The sequence below is a fragment of the Gossypium arboreum genome, chromosome 11 (genome assembly GCF_025698485.1).
Source record: "Gossypium arboreum isolate Shixiya-1 chromosome 11, ASM2569848v2, whole genome shotgun sequence".
Classification (NCBI taxonomy): Eukaryota; Viridiplantae; Streptophyta; class Magnoliopsida; order Malvales; family Malvaceae; genus Gossypium; species Gossypium arboreum.
In genome coordinates, this window is record NC_069080.1 from 126,679,087 (window position 1) to 126,698,087 (window position 19,001).

General features: G+C 33.5%; 3 protein-coding genes and 1 long non-coding RNA gene across 4 annotated transcripts; all 4 read left to right on the forward strand.

Moving 5' to 3' along the window:
• The first annotated feature begins 1,585 nt into the window (after positions 1 to 1,585).
• On the forward strand, positions 1,586 to 1,999 carry LOC108472048 (uncharacterized). The gene has a single exon (XM_017773570.1). It carries the CDS (start codon positions 1,586 to 1,588, stop codon positions 1,997 to 1,999), a length of 414 nt encoding a protein of 137 aa, XP_017629059.1.
• Positions 2,000 to 3,394: 1,395 nt separating this feature from the next.
• Positions 3,395 to 4,999, forward strand: LOC108472047 (uncharacterized). Its single transcript, XM_017773569.1, has 3 exons — positions 3,395 to 3,530; positions 3,777 to 3,958; positions 4,493 to 4,999. The coding sequence occupies exons 1-3, from the start codon at positions 3,395 to 3,397 to the stop codon at positions 4,997 to 4,999; spliced, it is 825 nt and encodes a 274-aa protein (XP_017629058.1).
• A 5,061-nt stretch (positions 5,000 to 10,060) lies between these two features.
• Positions 10,061 to 11,616, forward strand: LOC108473231 (uncharacterized). The gene is made up of 2 exons (XR_008273759.1): positions 10,061 to 10,479; positions 11,132 to 11,616. It is a non-coding gene; the product is annotated as an uncharacterized LOC108473231 (long non-coding RNA).
• A 1,854-nt stretch (positions 11,617 to 13,470) lies between these two features.
• Positions 13,471 to 18,234, forward strand: LOC108472046 (probable disease resistance protein At4g27220). Its single transcript, XM_053021069.1, is given in 4 exon segments — positions 13,471 to 13,793; positions 14,254 to 14,478; positions 15,248 to 15,547; positions 15,549 to 18,234. Coding segments are annotated over 2 exon segments (2,574 nt in total). The 5' UTR covers positions 13,471 to 13,793; positions 14,254 to 14,478; positions 15,248 to 15,265; the 3' UTR covers positions 17,841 to 18,234.
• The last annotated feature ends 767 nt before the right edge of the window (positions 18,235 to 19,001 follow it).

A 19,001-nucleotide genomic window follows, 5' to 3' on the forward strand; every position in this document is an offset into this window, starting at 1 on the left:
GTAAACAGCTTATTTTGTTTGAGCGTCTAAACGAACCAGTGGAAAGAAGTCAAATCCGGTTAATTTTGTCACCGTTTTGGATCAAAATAGCTTCATGTTCTATGGAATTTGATTAAAAAAAAAGACCTACTACATGCTATTGGAGTTTCTTTTGGAGGATTATTTAGATCTGAAATCAATGATGCTGTCTACCAATTAAGAGTTAATTTGGATGTTCAAAAACCACTTAGAAGAGGTATTTTTGTTACTAGTGATACTAATTTTAAATCATGGGTTCCCTTTAAATATGAGAAGTTACCGCTTTTTTATTTTGGATGCGGAAGAATAGGGCATGGCCTTATTAATTGCATTGTGTTAAGTCCTGCAGAAAAAGATAAAGTCAGAGATGATCCCCCTTTCTCTTTAGCTTTAAAAGCTGAATCAAATGTAGTTGGCAAAGAAAGTTTAAAATTAAATGCTTTTTCAAAAAAGATAGGAGTTCAATACTCCTATACAGGGTGCAAAGTTCAACCTACGAAAGAAGGTTTTGGGGGGAATATAGAAGAAGGGAACATTATGAAAGAAAAGCTTCAAGAAGGACTTCAACTACTTAGTATGAAGGATTTATTAAATAATCAAAAGGCAGCCTTTGATTTGTTTAAGAAGGGTGAGCTACATGAAAGGAGCAGTGAGATGGGGAAAGTTCCAACAAAAGGCACAACGTCTAGATAGAAAAGGAAAATTACATCGAAGTTGGCGGATAACAGGAAGGAAGAAAGCAATATGGGAAAGAGGAAGAGTTCAAAAGTTGATATTGGAGAAATTGACACAGATTCATCACTTGAAGAGGGCGTAAAAAGAATGAAATATGAAAAAGTTGTGAATAAAGATGTTTCAGTAGATGCAATGGTGGAAATCTCAGAGAACAGTTTTGCCTCAAACAATTATGGATCAGCGGCTGCCAAAAGGCAAGCCGACCGGACACAATGAAAAGTATAAGTTGGAATGTCCGTGGGTTGGGGAGTCCACGGGCAGTTAGGAGGCTACGACATTTGTTAAAGCAGCATCATCCCCAAATGGTCTTCTTGATGGAGACTAAAATTGATAAAAAAAATGTATGGAAAAAGCTAGGAGGAGTTGTGGTTTCATGAATGGAATTGATATTGAAGCTGAAGGGTCAAAGGGTGGACTATGTCTAGTATGGAAATGAGAGATAACAGTTGATCTTAAAAGTCTGTCCAAGTGGCATGTTGATGTAATGATAAAGGAGGATGATGTCCGAGAAGTATGGAGATTTACAGGATTTTATGGCTCCCCTTACCTTAATAATAAAAATATTTCATGGGATCTTCTCAGGAAATTAGGCCAAGAACAAGATCTTCCATGGATTGTGTGTGGGGACTTCAACAAAATTATGTATTCTTTCAAGAAAAGTGGAGGAATTCAAAGGGAGCAAGAGAGAATGGAGGCTTTTAGGGAGGTACTAGAGGAATGTCAACTAGTGGATATTGGGTACTCGGGGAATTGGTTTACTTGGGGAAGAGGAAATTTACCGGGGACAAATATCAAGGAGAAACTGGATAGAGGAGTTGCGAATGGAAAATAGATGAATCTGTTCCCGGTAGGTAATATTTGTCATCTATCACACTCTACATCAGATCACTGCCCATTTCTTTTAAACACAGAAAGTGATGAAGTACATACTAAGAGCTCTAAATTCAGATTTGAGGCATGGTGGACATTAGAGGATTCTCTAGAACAAGAAATAAAGGATTCATGGGAAGCATCAAATGGCTCGCTAATAGAGAAACTGAAGAGGTTACAGGTCCGATTGCAGAGTTGGGCAGGCACTATCAAAAAGAAGAGGGAAAGGTTAAAAAGAAAGCTTTCTAAAGATCTTGAAATTTTGGTAGAGAAAGAAAGGGACGATGAAACGATGGAAAAATCATTGATACAAAAATCCATCTTAATATGGAGATTGATAAAGATGAATTATACTGGGAACAAAGAGCAAGAGTAAATTGGCTTCGGCATGGAGACAAAAATATAATTTTTTTTCATAAGTGTGCTTCAGTTCGTAAGCTATCAAACACAATAATTCGGCTAGAATCAGATGAAGGAAGAGAGGTTATAAATGGTATAGAGATTTGTGAGATAGCTACTTTATTTTTCCAAAGGCTGTTTATGACGAATGGTGTTGGGGATGCATCTCATCTGTTAACAGGTATTGTTAATAAAGTTTCACATGCGCAAAATTTAGATCTATCATTGCTTTTCACAGCAGAGGAAGTCCAGATTGCTTTAAAAGAAATGGGGCCCACCAAAGCTCCTGGCCTTGATGCCTTCTCAGCTTGGCACATCATTGGTAAGGATGTTGAAACTTTATGTTTAGATATTCTAAATAATGATCAAAATTTTGAGGCTTTCAATAGAACAGATATTGTGCTCATTCTTAAGATCCCAAGTCCTACCAAACTTGTCAACTTTAGACCTATTAGCTTATGCACCGTCATTTATAAGATTGTGGCAAAAACAATAGCAAACCGCCTACAATGGGTTATTGGCAGCTGTATTGATACTGTACAGAGTGCATTTGTTCCAGGACGTCTTATTTCTGATAATGTGCTTTTAGCATATGAAATCTTACATACGTTTCGACAGAAGCGCACAGGAAGAAAAGGCTATATAGTTGTAAAGTTAGACATGAGTAAAGCATACGATAGAGTTGAATGGGATTTCTTAAAGGCGGTTATGTTACAAATGGGGTTCTCAAGAGAATGGGTTGGCTTGATTATGAAATGCATTACTACAGTTTCTTATTCTGTTCATGTAAATGGAATAAATGGGAGAATCTTTCAACCATCCAGGGGGCTTCGTCAAGGTGATCCACTTAGTCCGTTTCTTTTCCTTATGTGCAGTGAGGGGCTTTCATCATTAATGAGATTAGCAATGGAAGTAGGTTTGCTTAAAGGTGCAAAGGCAAGTCGAAGAGGGTCAGAAATTTCTCACTTACTTTTTGCGGATGATTGCATCTTATTTGGTGAAGCAACAATTAGGGGTGCAACGATTCTGAAAGAAATTCTCAGAGAATATGAAGACTGTTCAGGCTAATGTGTGAATTTTGACAAATCAACAATTTTTTATAGCTCCAATACACTTGAAGACAAAAAAGAAGAAATTTCGTCCTTACTTGGAGTCAGAAGTTCAACAAATATTGAAAAGTACTTGGGACTTCCTAATGTTGTCGGCAAAAAAAAAAGAGTCTTTTCAAAATCTTAAAGAAAGGGTTTCTTTGAGAATCAATGGTGGAGTACAAGGTTTTTATCTCAAGGGGGAAAGGAAGTCTTTATTAAATCAGTACTCCAGGCTATCCCTACTTGTGCCATGTCTTGCTTTCTTCTACCAATTTCATTGTATGGGGAGTTGGAAAGCATTTTTGCAAAGTTCTGGTGGCAAAAAGGACATGGAAAAAGAGGAATCCATTGGTGCCTATGGAAGCATTTGTGCCGTTCCAAAGATGAAGGGGGTATGGGATTCAGAAGTATGGCTCAGTTTAATAAAGCTCTCTTAGCAAAACAGGGATGGAGGATTTTAACCAACCCAAATTCATTAGTAGCGAGAGTACTTAAGGCAAAATATTTTCTGAAAGTTGATTTTTTTAAATTCACGTTTCAGAAATAATTGTTCATACATATGGAGGAGTTTATGGGCGACGAAGAAAGTTTTATCAGATGGTCTTTACTGGAAGGTCGGTACTGGTTTGAGCATATCAGTTTTTAATGACAATTGGATTCCAGATTTTAGTAATGCTATATTATATTTTGGTGAGGCCAATTTGCATGATTATAAGGCTGCAGAATTTATCAATAATAACGAGAGAAAATGGAATAGAGAGTTGATTATCAATACCTTTCCAGAAGAAGCAGCAGGCAAGATTCTCAGTATCCCACTGGCAGAGGAACCTCATGAGGACTTTCAGGTGTGGAGTGGCGAATCTTCGGGTGAATTTTCAGTTCGAAGTGCCTATAAACAATTACAAGGTTTGGATCCTAGAGCTTACGCTTTACAAACCATCTACAATGAATTTTATAAAAAACTTTGGTGCCTAGATCTACCACATAAAATTCTGATCTCTATCTGGAAGATCTCTTGGAATTATTTGCCTACTCAAGTGAACATGCTCTGTAGGAAACTAACATATTGTTCATTATGCCCTCGTTGTGGTGTTGAACCAGAAACGATGAACCACCTTTTTCGTCATTGTCCTATATCAGTAGCAGTTTAGAGAACTTTATCAACACTAAACAGTGATAAGGATACAAACTTGGATTTCGAACAGTGGCTTACCAGGAATTTTATTCTACACTCTCATCCTCTTTGCAAAATTTTTTGCTGCGCGCAATGGGCCATCTGGGGGGACAGAAATGCTCGTGTTCATGACAAAACAAAAAGATCGGGTCAAGAAATTACACGATTTGTTCTTAGCTATATTGAAGAATTGGAATGTGTCAAGAATAACAAGGTAAAATTCGTTAAAGAAGTTCAAAAGTGGAAACCCCCACCTGGACAGGCAATAAAGATAAATTTTGATGGAGCTTTTGATGAGAGAAATCAACAATCGGCCTCTGGGATAGTAGCCAGAAATAGTAAAGGGCTTGTTCTCCTGTCATCCACAAAGACCCATCTTGGAGTAACCTCTGCCTTCGCAGCCGAAGCATTAGCATGCAGGACAGCAACCGAGATTAGGTCTCAACATGCAAGGAAAGGATCCATTATTAAAAGATGCAATGCTAGAGGGGAAGATAAATCGAAGATAGGGGCCTATATACATGATATCCATCAGTTAATTTCCAGATCTGGCAATATCAAGTTTGAATATACCCCTAGATCAGCAAATAGTTTAGCCCACATATTAGCTAAAGAATCCCTAATAAGACAGGAAGAAGTTTACCTGGTCGAGAGTGTACCCATTTATGCCGAAAACCAGAGGAAAAATAATATGGAGAGAGAGCCGGATTGAAGAAGAAAGGAGATGAATGTTAGAAGGGAGGTTTAATCGATGGATCACTTGTTTCGGTGGTAATTGCTTCCCTTGATATTTGGTATCGCCATTAAAGCTGAAGTGATGGAAATGATGGAAATAACAGGCGATTGAAGTCTCTGTGTAATAGCCTAAATTTTCAGTGGTGTCGGAACAGTGATTCGAGATCACTAAATCCGACAAATGAGTAGAAAATATTAATAATTTAGTGAATATAAGTTAAGTGTGAAGTTAGGAAAATTTTTGAAATAGCGAATAGTGTACTAGAAATAAAAATTTAAAAAATTAGAATCAGAAATGAGATATCGAGAGTTTGAAAATTTTAAAACGAGCCATAAATATTTTTATAAATATTTATGGAGTGTTAATAAGTTAGTATTAAAGTTTCGTTAAGAAATTTTAAAGTTTCGATAGTTAATTGAATAAAAAGGATTAAATTGTAACAAATGTAAAATTATAGGAAATGATTAAATAGCTTAAATGATAAAAGAAAGGGGGTTTAAAAGGTAAATAGACCCAAGGTCTATTTGGGCTGGACGGCAAGAGGCATGGAATCAGCAGGAAAATTGATGAATTGAGGGAAAAATTGGAATATTGCAAAATTTACTTAATAAACCTAGGACTAAAGTGGAATTATCTAGATTTCTCATTATTTTTCTGCATTCTCATCAGCAAAAACACCATAGAAGGGTTTTTTTTAAGCTTTTTTTTTTCATATTTTTACTGCAAGTAAGTTCAATTCTTGATTATTTCTTGAAATTTTTGTGTTTTTATGACTTTTACAACTAGGTCCACTTGTTGAATTCATTAGTTTTTGATTCTATGAAACAAATTGGAAGTTTCTATGAATATGTGCTGGAATTATATGATGATTTAGCATGGAATTAGAGTTTTAAATTGTTTATATGCTGATTTTATTGAAAGAATTGAATAGAAAGTGAATGTTTGGGACCTAATGGTGAAAGAGTTTGAAGTTAGGGTTTTATGTGGAAATTATGAATTTAAATAATTGTGAAATAACTTATAATGTCTAGATAAAGCATTAATTAGGAAAAATTAGCTTCATTAAGAGATTAATTGAGCAAGGACTGAATTGTATGAACTGTGAAATTTGGGGCAAAAATCGAAATTAACATTTGCACTAAAACAGACAGCAGCAGTAGTCTAACTTTGAAAAATCACCATAAATTTTATAAATCGAATTAGAAGATTAAAAAAATATAAAATTAAAGCTTATTGAGTCTAGTTTCTCATAGAAGAAACGGTGTAAGCAACGGAATTGTAAATCATGAGATATAATAGATTTTGTAAGACAATGTTAGAATGATTTCGGGTTCCCCTGTTCTGACTTTGGAAAATCATAAAAAAATGGAAAAAAATAATTAGGGGCTTAAATTCATATGTTTAGAATCATGAATGAGTCTATTTTCAAGAGAAATAAACAAGGACATCATTTGAATCTTGTATGAGAAGATAATTAATTTTTAGTGAAGAAAGGTCGGAACTGCCAGACAACAGGACAAGGGAGACTTCAATGAATAAACTGTATTAATTGGCCCAACTAAAAATTATGAAATTTTTATGGTAAGAAGATATATGAGTCTAGTTTCTGGGAAAATTTATGGATCTTAATTTGGAGTTCTGTATCTCAAGATAAAAATAATTTAGTGACTATGATACAGATGGACAGCATTGGAATATACATAAGTAAACAATTAAATTATAGATAATATTACTTATAAGCGGGTTGAAGATGAAGTCAATACTGATAAGTGAATGATTTTACAATGATAGATCAAGAACCCGAAGCAAGTCGAGGAAAAGAAAAAGTAGCTGATTAGTCCCTGAACTTTCACAATTTTGCAAATCGACCCAGGTAAGTTCATATGGTTGAAGTTTAATGATTATATGTTAATTTTATAAATTATATAATGTAATATGTATGATGAAATATATTTATTGATAAATAGAGAATAAAATAATAACCCGAAAATCGAATAAATGATCAAATTGAGCGGAATGTCGAATTTGAGTACTTCTGATCAGTGACAAATGATAAGTGGTAGCCTCAGCTACACTTATCTGATCAATGATAAGTGACAAGTGATAAGTGGTAGCTTTAGCTACACTTATCTGATCAGTGACAAGTGATAAATGATAAGTGATAGCTTAGCTACACTTATCTGATCAGTGACAAGTGACAAGTGATAAGTAGTAGCTTTAGCTACACTTATCTGATCAGTGACAAGTGATAAATGTGATCAGTGTAAGACCGTGGCATGACTATGACTTCAAAAAGTGATAAGTGATCATACGCAAGACCATAGTTATACTATGGCAAAGTGAAAGTGAAGTACTCAATTTTCCGTAACCATTCCCTAATTTGGTTAAAGAATGATATGTGACAAATGGGCCCAAAAGAATTAAAGGAAATTGATAAGTGGTAGTAAGTTTATACAAGGGAACTCACCAATGACTGTGGTTGACAGGTGAACTTAATAATTGTGTATATTGTATAAGTGTATAAATATTTGGTAAGATTTATGTTTTATGCCTATGAACTTACTAAGCTTCTATAAGCTTATTTGAGTGACTTCAATGTCTCTTGTAGATTGACGTGAAAGTATACGGAGGATCGGATCAACACAGAGGATCACACTATCCAGATTATCTCCGGTAGCTTTCGTAAATTTCCTTTTTGATTTATATGGCATGTATAAGGTTTGATAATTATATAAATACTAAGACATGTTTAATGAATATACATTGAAGTAAAGAATGATGAATATGTTAAATAGTATAATTATAATAGTAGTATAATTTGGTATCAAATTGATTGAAATGAATTGGTTGGTTGGATTGGTTTCGGTTTTAAAATTTGCAGGGAAGGTTAGATATTTATAAAGAGGTTATATTGAGCAAAAAAAAAAACTTTGGGATTTTGCGAAAAATTCCCTATGGTTCGATTTAATTCTGGTTTGGTCTCGAAATATATTTTTGGCTTTGGAGGCCATCTAAAGGACGTCATGACATGTTTTAGTAAATAAATAATATTTAACTCGTATTAATGGAAAATTAATTCGGTAAACTCCGGTAATGTCTCCTACCCTATTCCGGCGACAAATACGGGTAAGGGGTGCTACACTCTGATTGGGCATCTGTACGGTGGTTTTAATTGTGAATCTAGAACTCTCTTTTTGGTTTATTTAGGCAGATTTATTTTTAAAGTCAGATATTTTGTTTTAGCCTGGGCCGTTGTTTTGGGCCTTGGTTTGGTATGGTTTTTTTGTAGTCTTTGATTTTATTCTCTATAAGCCCAATCTGATTTTGTCAAAAAAAAAAAACCACAGCATCCAACCTTCCTTCCTTCCTTTCTTTTTATTTTATTTTATTTTATTTTATCATGTTGTTACAACTTATAGGTAAATGATGAATTTTTGATTAAGTGAATGCAGGTATATTTGTATGTTATGTGGGTTAATTGTGTATATCAAGTCAATTATGTTTTACTTTTAATTAAAAAATTGTATTAACTGTTTCAATATTTCAATAATAATTGAATAGGAAATTTAAAAAATATTATATTAAAAAATTAAATTATAAAAACTTGATAATAACGTATGTGATAAAAATATATATATAAACCCTCTGAAAATGATATGTTGTAATAAGAAAAGGAATGTGAAAACGTTAAAAAGTGATCAGATCCAACCTTATCTTTTCATAGCAGCAATCATTGACTAAGTTTTTGTTTAAAAATAAATATATTTATTCATTTATAAAAAGAATTTGTTAAAACTTTTAAAATCATCAATATTTAAAAATACATGATTAAATGGTATTGTTTTTATTGGTGGATGATAATACTCTAGAACGACATATTTTTATACATTAATTGCATGTTTATTTTGTGTATAATCCTACTAATTTAGACTATTTTATGGTCTCTTATCTTTTAGGGACTAAATTAAAGGTAAAAGAAAATTTAAAGGCAAAAAGAGTAAATTTAAATATAAAATAGGCCAACATGCGACATAGGGAATAAGATGGTGCCAAATATGCAAGTATGAAAGACATAAGGGCAAAAGTGCAAAAGTGCAAAAGAAGAGATTTTATAATACAAGACTCCATTTAATGTTTAATTATATTAAGATAATTATTAAGGATTATTATTTATATTTAATTTTAGGATTTATTTTTATTTATCTTTAATTATCTTTAATTATCTTTACTTATTTATATTTATCTTTTAGAATTTAATTAAGAATAGACTAAGTTTTCTAATACTATCAATAAGGGATGGAGTGACACAAATTACATATCTCTTGTTCTGTAAACACTCTCTTCTTAATAAAATTTAGCCTTTCATGAACAAATAAATTCATCTAGTCGAAAGGTAGGTTTTCTTAGGAACGATTCTGTCTAGGATTTGGAGAAACAAATATTTTTACAATTTGATCCTTGAGAATTCGACCCTACTTCCCCTTTACTATTCTTTTTCATTATTTAGTAGGGAATAAGATATTTTTGGTGCTCTATACATCAACAGTCATTGTAAAACTGTTAATATCTCCCTACGTATAACTTTACTTTCAATCTCGAATTTTATTTTTATAGATCAAAATTTATCTTTTTAATAAATTTTAATTAGATTTTAAAATTTTTTTAAGGGATAAGTATTTAGGTAATCCATCTAACTAAAAAAAATGATAGGTCGCAATTTCACGTGTTTTCTAAAATTCATGTAGTGGACCTAAAAACCCTTGTCACAATGTGCTTTATGAGATGAGTGATTGCTAGGTGGAGGGAATATATGGCTATACAGGTTCGGCAATGGTGACAGCCTGAATGGTGGTAATGGCTTTGGTGAGTGGAGTTTGGTTGAGATGTCTGTCGGGTTATGGTTTTGTTTGTGGCTGGTTGGCGAGGTAGCCGAATATCAATGAAAGGCATTTATTGTTTGTTCAAGTCTCATAAACTGTGTGGGTCCTTTCCAGCATATAAATAAATATTTCCCAACCAATAAACAACTTTAATTAATCATATAGAAAATAGCAATATATATAGCATATTGTCTAGGATTCCCTCTAATTAGTAATGCAAGCTGACTATTTACTTTTCTTGAAGTCATTGCCGTGAAGCTTTTTCCGAGAGCGAAACTATACTTTTCGTACTGCTTTCCTCATATTTTCCTAGAAAAAATATTTCCATTATTGTATCAATGGCTTTCGCATTTTCTTGGTGTTGTAGATAATTCAAGGGCAGGCAAAGAAAATTTATTGGAGTGGCTCTTTTCTAGCAGTTTGACAATTGGCATCAAACTATCAGGACTTTCGTTTGCTGCTCATCATCTCCCATCCAACAAGTTAATATATTTATTCTTCTTTCAAACCTCTTCAACTGCAACAACCTATAATTTCATTTTCATGCTTGCAATTACTTATGTTGCCATTTTCATGGTGAGTGTCGTTTTCTTTTTCATATATGTTGATAATCGTAAACTATGTAACTAAATGAACTCATGTATTTTATAAAAATTTCTTTTCTAATTCTTTATATTTTATAATATTTTAAGATTTTTTTCTTTTAAGTGTACAATAAATCTAAATAATCATTTGTCCATGTTTATTTTAAAATTTCATTTCAAAACAGTAATATTTATTTTTCTTTAAACAAATAAATTTCATGTTTTGAGATAAATTCTAAATTTATTACTTAAATTATTTATAATCATTTCAAAAATATGAAATTAATTTTAAATTCATTACTTAATTAAGAAAAAATTAAAATAATTTACGATCATTATTTTTATTTTATTTTTATGACATACCGATCTATTGATTGTATCATTATTATTTTATTTTATTTTTTATGACATACCGATCTATTGATTGTCGGCAAAAAAAAAAAAACTGATTACCACTAAAAAAAATAAAAATTACCAAATTCAAATACCAACACACATATTAACTTTTTATCCAAAAGTTTCATAGCAACTTTCTTTGATAAAGATTTTAATTTAAAAATAAATCTATTTATTCAATATTTAAAAAAATTAATTAAATTTCATCGGTATTTCAGCTTTCTGCAGTGGTTTCCTTTGTGTTGTAGGTGAAAGTAAGTTTAGGAGAGTGAAAGGCAGCTACATAAAACCCTTTGGAGTGGCTCTCTTCTACCAGTTCCCCATCATATTATCAGCAACATCTGTTGCTGGCTTTCCTCATTTGTGGTCATCATCACCCATCCAACAAGTTAGTCAGAAAAGGTTGTCGAAACTATTTTTTTTATTTCATTTTAAAAATGATGGGTCGACTTTTTGGAAAGTTAAAATGGAGTCGCCACCAATCTTTTTTTGTTTAGGTATGATCGGATCACCTAGAAATTTGGGTTGTTTTAATAAAACATTTTGATTTATTAAAACAATGATTTTGGTCTACGAAAATATGAAAAAATAGGCTCGGGAGTCGATTACGTATGAGGAAAGATTAGCACCCTCATTACGCCCAAAATTGGTACCAAATCTATTAAATACTGTCCTTTTGTCTAAAATTAAAAATATTTTTGAAATTTGGTTCTTGTTAATAACATTTGAATAACCCGAGTCCATTGTCAAAAATCTTCTTGTTTCGACGTTCGAAAATTTGTAATTCGAAAATAACAAAAGGATGCCCAACTATTTGGTCCAACGAAAAATCGATACCCAGCACAGTAGGGCACGATTTCTCGAATTTCCAAACATTGATCATTGCCTCACCTTGGAAGATACGAGTGAAATTCCTAAGAGACATTCGATTATTTTGAACAAACGAGATATTGCAACCCAACACGATAAGGCACTATTCCCCGAATTGCCAAACATCGAACATTTCTTTCATTTTAAAGAGTTTTTAGAAAACGTGAGTAAAATTCCAAAAGGATCTTCGATCGTTTTGAACAAATGAAAAAGCGCAACCCAGCACGATAGGGCACAATTCTCGAATTGCCAAACATTAAATATCACCTTTGTTTTAAATAATTGTGAAACTAGCTCAAAACGTATTAATTTGACTTGAAATAAGACGAAATTAATCATAAAATTTAGATTTTGTAAAATCACATTTAATAAACCAAGTGGAAAATGATGATATGGGGTAATAGGCGCATACAAGATACAATCAATTAACAAATTAATAATTAAATATAGCTAACTTAAAAATGCAACCCGATTATAATAATGCATGAAGAATAATTGACATAATAATACAATGACGAAAATAATAATATAACAATCACACAAGCAAAACAATACATACAATAATATGCCACAATAATGTACATAGCATGATATAGAATGACCAATATCAATGACCAATGCAAGACGTAAAAAGAACAACATAGCAATTAGAAGCCAATGTGCTATAAAATGATTTTAAGATGGTGACGAATAAATGAACACATAATTTACACAATGTACAAATAGATGAATTTAGAACTATTGGTAAAAATAAACTAAAAATATATGCATAATTACTAAATCATGTGTTATAGGATGAATATTTTGAATCGAATGATATGCAAACTAATGAAGAATATTGTTTTAAAATTGACGATTTACATGTTAACTTAAATAATACACAAAATATGAAAGAATAATAAAATACGCGATAAAATATAATATCCATAATAGATTTACAAAACATGCATATATAAATAGATTTATTGTAAAAATAGTATGAGATTAATAATATATATGAGATTAAATTAAATTTTCCACATGTATGATTTTTTAAAAAATATATAATTATGTACACAATAGATTAAAAAACATATACACGTATACAAATAAATTTAGAAGTAAATATATATAAAAATAGCATGGAATTAAACATAAGTCTAATATGTATCGATGTACATACAAACATTTAAACAAAAATACTATATAAAATGTTAAATAATATGATATAAAAAGAATTTCAGAATGGTGATTTTATAAAACATAAAATAGAGTTATTAAGGTATCTCACATATACGTAAAATATTATGTACTTTAGAACAACCAACATTTACAAATTAAAGTCTCAATCAAAATAATATATGTACTAATATATATAGAATATTCAAGAAATATTACACAAAACGTCAAAATGATAAAATAAAAGAAACTAAAAAATTGTATAAATAAAAACAAACTAAATTATCGATGGATCAAAACATGTAAAAATATTAAATGTATTTTAAAATTGTAAGTTATACGAGTAGAGGATTGAATTAAAATGGAATTAAAATGAGAGATAATTTAAAAATGAAGAAACCAACATAGGGGCCAGCGTGCAACATGCATAAATGCATAAGGAGTAAAACTGGAAATATTCTAGATCCTTGTTGAGGCACAGACCCAGTTGGAAATAAGCACAAATTACAAGACCAAATTAAAAACAAATGAAATAAACAGGGTGCAATCAAAGGCTTGTGCAATGGGGGAGGGCTTGGCATGCAATTATCCCTCTCCATCCCAAGGCTACAAATACAAGCCATAAACGGCGTCACTTTGTGTTGCCAATTGAGAAAAAGACAAAACCTCTTAAAAGCCTAAATGCTTCAACAGATAAAAAAAGAAAAGGGGAAGCCTAGAATGCTTCTGCAGATTGAAAAGGGGAAAAAGAAAGGGATAAGAGGGAGATGGGGAGACGATGCCCATAGCGTATCGGTCTTAGCCGATTTCAGCGTTCATCGGCACTCGATGCCTCTGCCTCTACCTCCACCATGGCACCAGTCTGAAACCCCCAAAGCACAGGTAAATTTTCTCCTCTCTTTTACTAAAAATTTTATCTATCTAAGCAAAAAATGAAAAAAAAACCAATGAAACTAAAACCCCCGATCTAAAAAAAATTCCCTTTATGTTTTCTTTGAATATCCGTATATTTGTTAGGCTCGAAACTGGATTTGTAGAAGAAATGGAGAAAACGAAACATAAAGAAACACCTTAATTTTTCGTATTCGATTGCTCTCTTTTTTTTTATTCGTGTATCCTCCTTCTCTTATTTTTTTTTCTCTTTTTTTTTTTCTGAAATCCTCCGTACAAGAATGGGGATCCTCTCTTTTACGATTTCTTTCAGCTTCTATTTTTAGCAAAAAAAAATTAGATAGAATCCAAAATCCCCCTTCCCTTTTTTTTTCGAAAACCAAAAAACCCCCCTTTTCCGCATATTGATATGGCTTTTACAACATAATAATTTTTTTACTATTTGCTGCAGTAACTCGTGCGTGGTCCCTGTTACTTTTCCATAATTGCAGGTGGCAGTGGCAAACAGCTGGTAGTGGCGGGCCCAGGTGCGGCGGCTAGGGTTTTTTGTTTCCTTTTTTGGCTGAGAATTATTTAGGTGTTGGACTATTGGATTTTTTTTTTTTAGGGTTTGGTTTGATTGGTTTTATTATTATTATTATTTGGTAGACCCGGATAAATTTGGGCCTCTACAAAGGTATTTATTGAATTTCACCTTTTTGTTGTTCTTTCAAGTCTCATAAACTGCAATAAACTTGGTTCCTTTTCATGCTTGCAATGACATATATTGCTTTTTGCTCCATGCTTATTAACTATATATGTTGCCCACTTCAAGGGTGAGCGTCAGTTATTTTCATATACTAGGAATATCACATCTATGTATCTTATATCTGAAGACATGTGTTAGAATATAGAAAAATCAAGACTCTATAGCAGAGCTCACTAACTACAACTTGATACAAATTGTTTATTATTTGTGTTCTAACTTGGTACAACTACTGTTATGTGCTTCCAAGATCCCATTTGGCACATTTTACTGTAGAAGAGTAAAAGAAGAAAAATTATCCTAGCATTGGAACTGAGATTAGGATTTGCTTTCTAAAGTATAATTTACAAATTTGTAATCCCCTATTTCGGAGCTTAATAACTGTATGTAGAAATTTTAGCATGTTAACATACTATGAAAAATGACACTGAAACAACAAAAGCTGCTATTGCATTAAAAATCAAGTAATAACATTTTAGAATTCCTTAAGGTAATTAATTTGGATTGACTTTAGATATCTATTTTCTATTAATTTCATTTCATCATTTTGTGAGGGAAATTTTCTTGATTACATCTTTATTACTTGTGAAATTTCTTGTGGAATCTGTTAAAAAGATTATGTTATTTTTTAGCCATGGTTAGATACATACAGCTGACTATGCATTATTATTTAGTTTCTAACATATTACATGTTATGCAGTACTCTTAACTTACAGCCATGGAATTTGCTCTGAATAAGATTGATAAACACTGGGACAATAACAGAAGCCTTAATCAGCTTATGAATGACCTGAAAAGGAAAGTAGTAGAATTGAATGGTATGAAGGAAGATACTGATTCTAAAATGAGCGCAGAGCTGCTGCCAAGAAAGAAACTCAAGAGGGAAGTCCAGATATGGTTGGAAAATGTCGAAAGAATCAATGGTGAAGTACAAAGCCTTGACGGACAAATAGGTGAAAGCAATTGTTTTACACGTGGATTTCATGCAGACAATGTGTTAAAAGAGGACAAGGGAAGTTGAGGAACTTATTCAACGCGGAAAATTTCAAGATGGTTTGGTGGTTGACGATCCTCAATTGATTGGACAGACTTTGTTGACAACAACTTTATCGGGTGAAGGTGCAAAGGCCTGTGAAGAAGAGATTTGGCAGTGCTTGATGGATGACGAGGTTCGACAGATTGGCGTTTGGGGGATGGGCGGTGTGGGGAAAACAAGCATCATGAAGCGTATAAACAGTCGACTCGTAGAAGGGACGGGGAGGTTCAATATTGTGATTTGGACAACTGTATCCAAGGAGATGAGTATTGCTAAACTACAAAAAGACATTGCAAGTCAAATTAAAGTAAATTTTTGTGATGATGAATGTGAAACAAGAAGGGCAGGGATGCTGTTTGAAAGATTGTCTGGGAAGAGTAGGTTTGTGGTGATCTTGGACGATATATGGGAAGAGGTTTCCCTTGAGAAGGTTGGAATTCCTGAGCCATCTACTGGGAGTAAATTAGTCTTGACAACGAGATCTTTTGATGTATGTCGAAAAATGAATTGTAGAGAAATTAAAGTGGAGCCTTTGGTGGAAAAAGAGTCGTGGAAGTTGTTCTCGGAGAAGGTGGGTCGGGATATTCTAAATGTTCCAGGGGTGGAACCAATCGCAAAAAAGATCGCTAAGCGTTGTGCGGGTTTGCCCTTGGGAGTAATTACTGTAGCCTCTTCTATGAAGAAAGTTGATGACCTTTGTGAATGGAGGAATGCACTAAAGGAACTAAGTGATCGCAAAAAAAGTGTTAGTGGATTGGAAGAAGAGGTGTTCCAGCAGTTGCGATTCAGTTATGATCGTTTGAAGGATCCAAAAATTCAAGATTGTTTCCTCAGTTGTGCATTATATCCTGAAGATTGGACAATTGAAGAGAGTGAGCTTGTTCAACTTTGGATTGCAGAAGGGCTTGTGGAAGAAATGGATAGCAGGCAGGCAGAGTTTGACAGGGGTCATGCAATAATGAGTAGACTCATAAGCAATTGTTTGTTAGAAGTTCTTTTTGACGCTAAGGATATAAGAGTGGTAAAGATGCACGATCTTGTAAGGGATATGGCATTACGTATCACAAGTGCAAAACCTCGATTTTTTGTAAAAGCGGGCATGGGATTAAGGGAGCCACCAAATGTGCAAGAATGGAGTGAGGATTTGGAGAAGGTTTCATTGATGAGGAATCGGGAGTTAGAAGTTTTTTATCCCTTGGGAATGTTACCACCAAAGTGTCCGATGCTCACAACATTGTTGCTGTCTGGTACTGGTATACAGAGTATTCCGGAAGGTTTCTTCAGCCATATGGATGGACTCAAGGTTCTTGATCTTTCTAACAATTCTATTGAGAGTCTCCCAAATTCCATATCAAATTTGAAGAATCTCACTGCGTTGTTGCTTTATGCTTGTTTTCGTTTAAAGTATGTGCCATCATTGTCAAATCTTCGAGCTTTAAAGAAGTTGGATCTTGGAGGAGTAGATATCAAGGAAGTCCCTCATGGAATGCAAAACTTGTCGAGCCTCAAGTGCCTAAACCTATATTGTTGGAATATAGATGAGATCCCGAATGGAATATTCCCCAGACCTTCTTGCCTTCAAGAATTGACTGTTAGTGATGCGCTCATAGGTGGGAAAGAGGTTGCTGAGTTGAAGAAATTGGAAAAGTTTACAGGGCGGTTTTACGACTTACACAACTTGGACATGTATGTCCAAGCTTTTCATGGTCGAGAAGAGCCTCGTGAGTACTTAATCTTTGTGGGTGAAAGATGTCCTGAGGACATTGATTTATCAAAAACGATTGTATTACAGGTTGGTAGTGTCTATGCCAATCAGATTATGCTTCCACATGACATCGAGGAATTGATTGTCTGTGATTCCTCTTTCGAGTCTCATGAAGAAGAATACCCGATTTTCTCCAGGTTTTTCCTAACTTCAGTTCGCAACTTTCCCTCTCTTAAAATTCTTCAAATAAGTAATGTAAAATATACGAAAAGGTTGTTCTCTCTAAACTGTGTGCCGCCAAATTTAGAAGAGCTTTATATTTGGCATTGTAACCAACTGGAGGAAATAATAGCATCAGAGGAAAGAGGATGGGTTACCATGGAAGATTGTCTTCCACGATTAAAGAGAATGATATTGCGTTCTTTACCTGAATTGAAGAGCATTTGCAGTGTTGATGCAGTAATGATTTGTGGATCTCTTGAATATCTTAAGGTAGACTCTTGTCCGAAATTAAAAGGACGTCCTCTCCAAACTGTGTGCCGCCAAATTTAGAACGGCTTGAGGTTTCGAAATGTAACCAACTGGAGGAAATAATAGCATCAGAGGAAAGAGGAAGGGTTACCATGGAATTTTGTCTTCCACGATTAAAGAAAATGACATTGTGTTCTTTACCTGAATTGAAGAGCATTTGCAGTGTTGATGCAGTAATGATTTGTGAATCTCTTGAATTTCTTGCAGTAGAATGTTGTTGTAAATTAAAAAGGATGCCTTTTAAACTTCCCCAAGTTTGAACCATCTTCACCACTAAAAGTGGCTATTCGTCCAAAGCCAATGGAGTTGTGCGAATCAATAGAATGGGCTGATCCTGATTTCAAGTCTTTTCTTATCCCGATGTAATTCCGAACCGTATTATTTATTTCAATCAAGCCTACGGCCTTTTTATGAATATTTGTATTTGTAATCCAACTAAATAGACTTAAACTTTGTTATGGATTCATAATGTCTTGTATTATAGCCAATTTTGGCCTGGCCAACAAGAAATAAAAATTCAAATTAATTCTAAAACATAAAAATCCCAAAACAAAGTCCATTTTACAAAAAAAAAAAAAAAAGAGAAAAACAGCAGGCCCAATTTTCACATTGAACAGCCCAAACCCAATTACAATGACCCAAATAATACAAAATCTTAAAGCTCACATAGCCCAACAAACTAAACATTTTCAGTAGCAAAAAAAACTCAGCCCCCAAGCCTCAGCCGCATACCAGGCCAACCAGTGGCCGCCTCGCACACCACCACGCATGCCACCTCGGCCACCACGCCCCTAACCGTCGCCCCTTCCACGCGTCGCATGGCACCTGCAACAAGAACAAACACGACATCAAAAGAAAGCATGCGAATGACAAGAAGAAATAAAAAAAGGAACAAAAACAAAAAAAGAAACGAATGTGTTGGGGAGATAGGCTTTAAAAAGTAAAAATCGATCATTTGTAAAAGGGGGGAAGAGGGCACGTACATTTTGAATCAAAGAAGAGAACAAATATCTGAGGTTGATCTCGATATACTTTTTCGCGTTCTATTCATTACTTTGTTTTTACTGATATTTGAATACAAACTCATTTAAAAGAAAAGGAGGCAGACATAAGATCAATTAAAAAGAAAAAGGAAGAAGGCCTCACCGGGTGTAATGGCCTAAATTCAAGGTTATCGGAACA

Excerpts from the sequence above, each read along its gene's own strand:
- LOC108472048 (XM_017773570.1), top strand. The coding sequence starts at position 1,586 with ATGAATCTGTTCCCGGTAGGTAATATTTGTCATCTATCACACTCTACA.
- LOC108472047 (XM_017773569.1), top strand. The coding sequence starts at position 3,395 with ATGGGGAGTTGGAAAGCATTTTTGCAAAGTTCTGGTGGCAAAAAGGAC. Across the intron at positions 3,531-3,776 it reads GGATTCAGAAGTATGGCTCA|ATTTTAGTAATGCTATATTA; the intron begins GTTTAATAAAGC and ends ATTGGATTCCAG. Across the intron at positions 3,959-4,492 it reads AACCTCATGAGGACTTTCAG|AATAACAAGGTAAAATTCGT; the intron begins GTGTGGAGTGGC and ends GAATGTGTCAAG.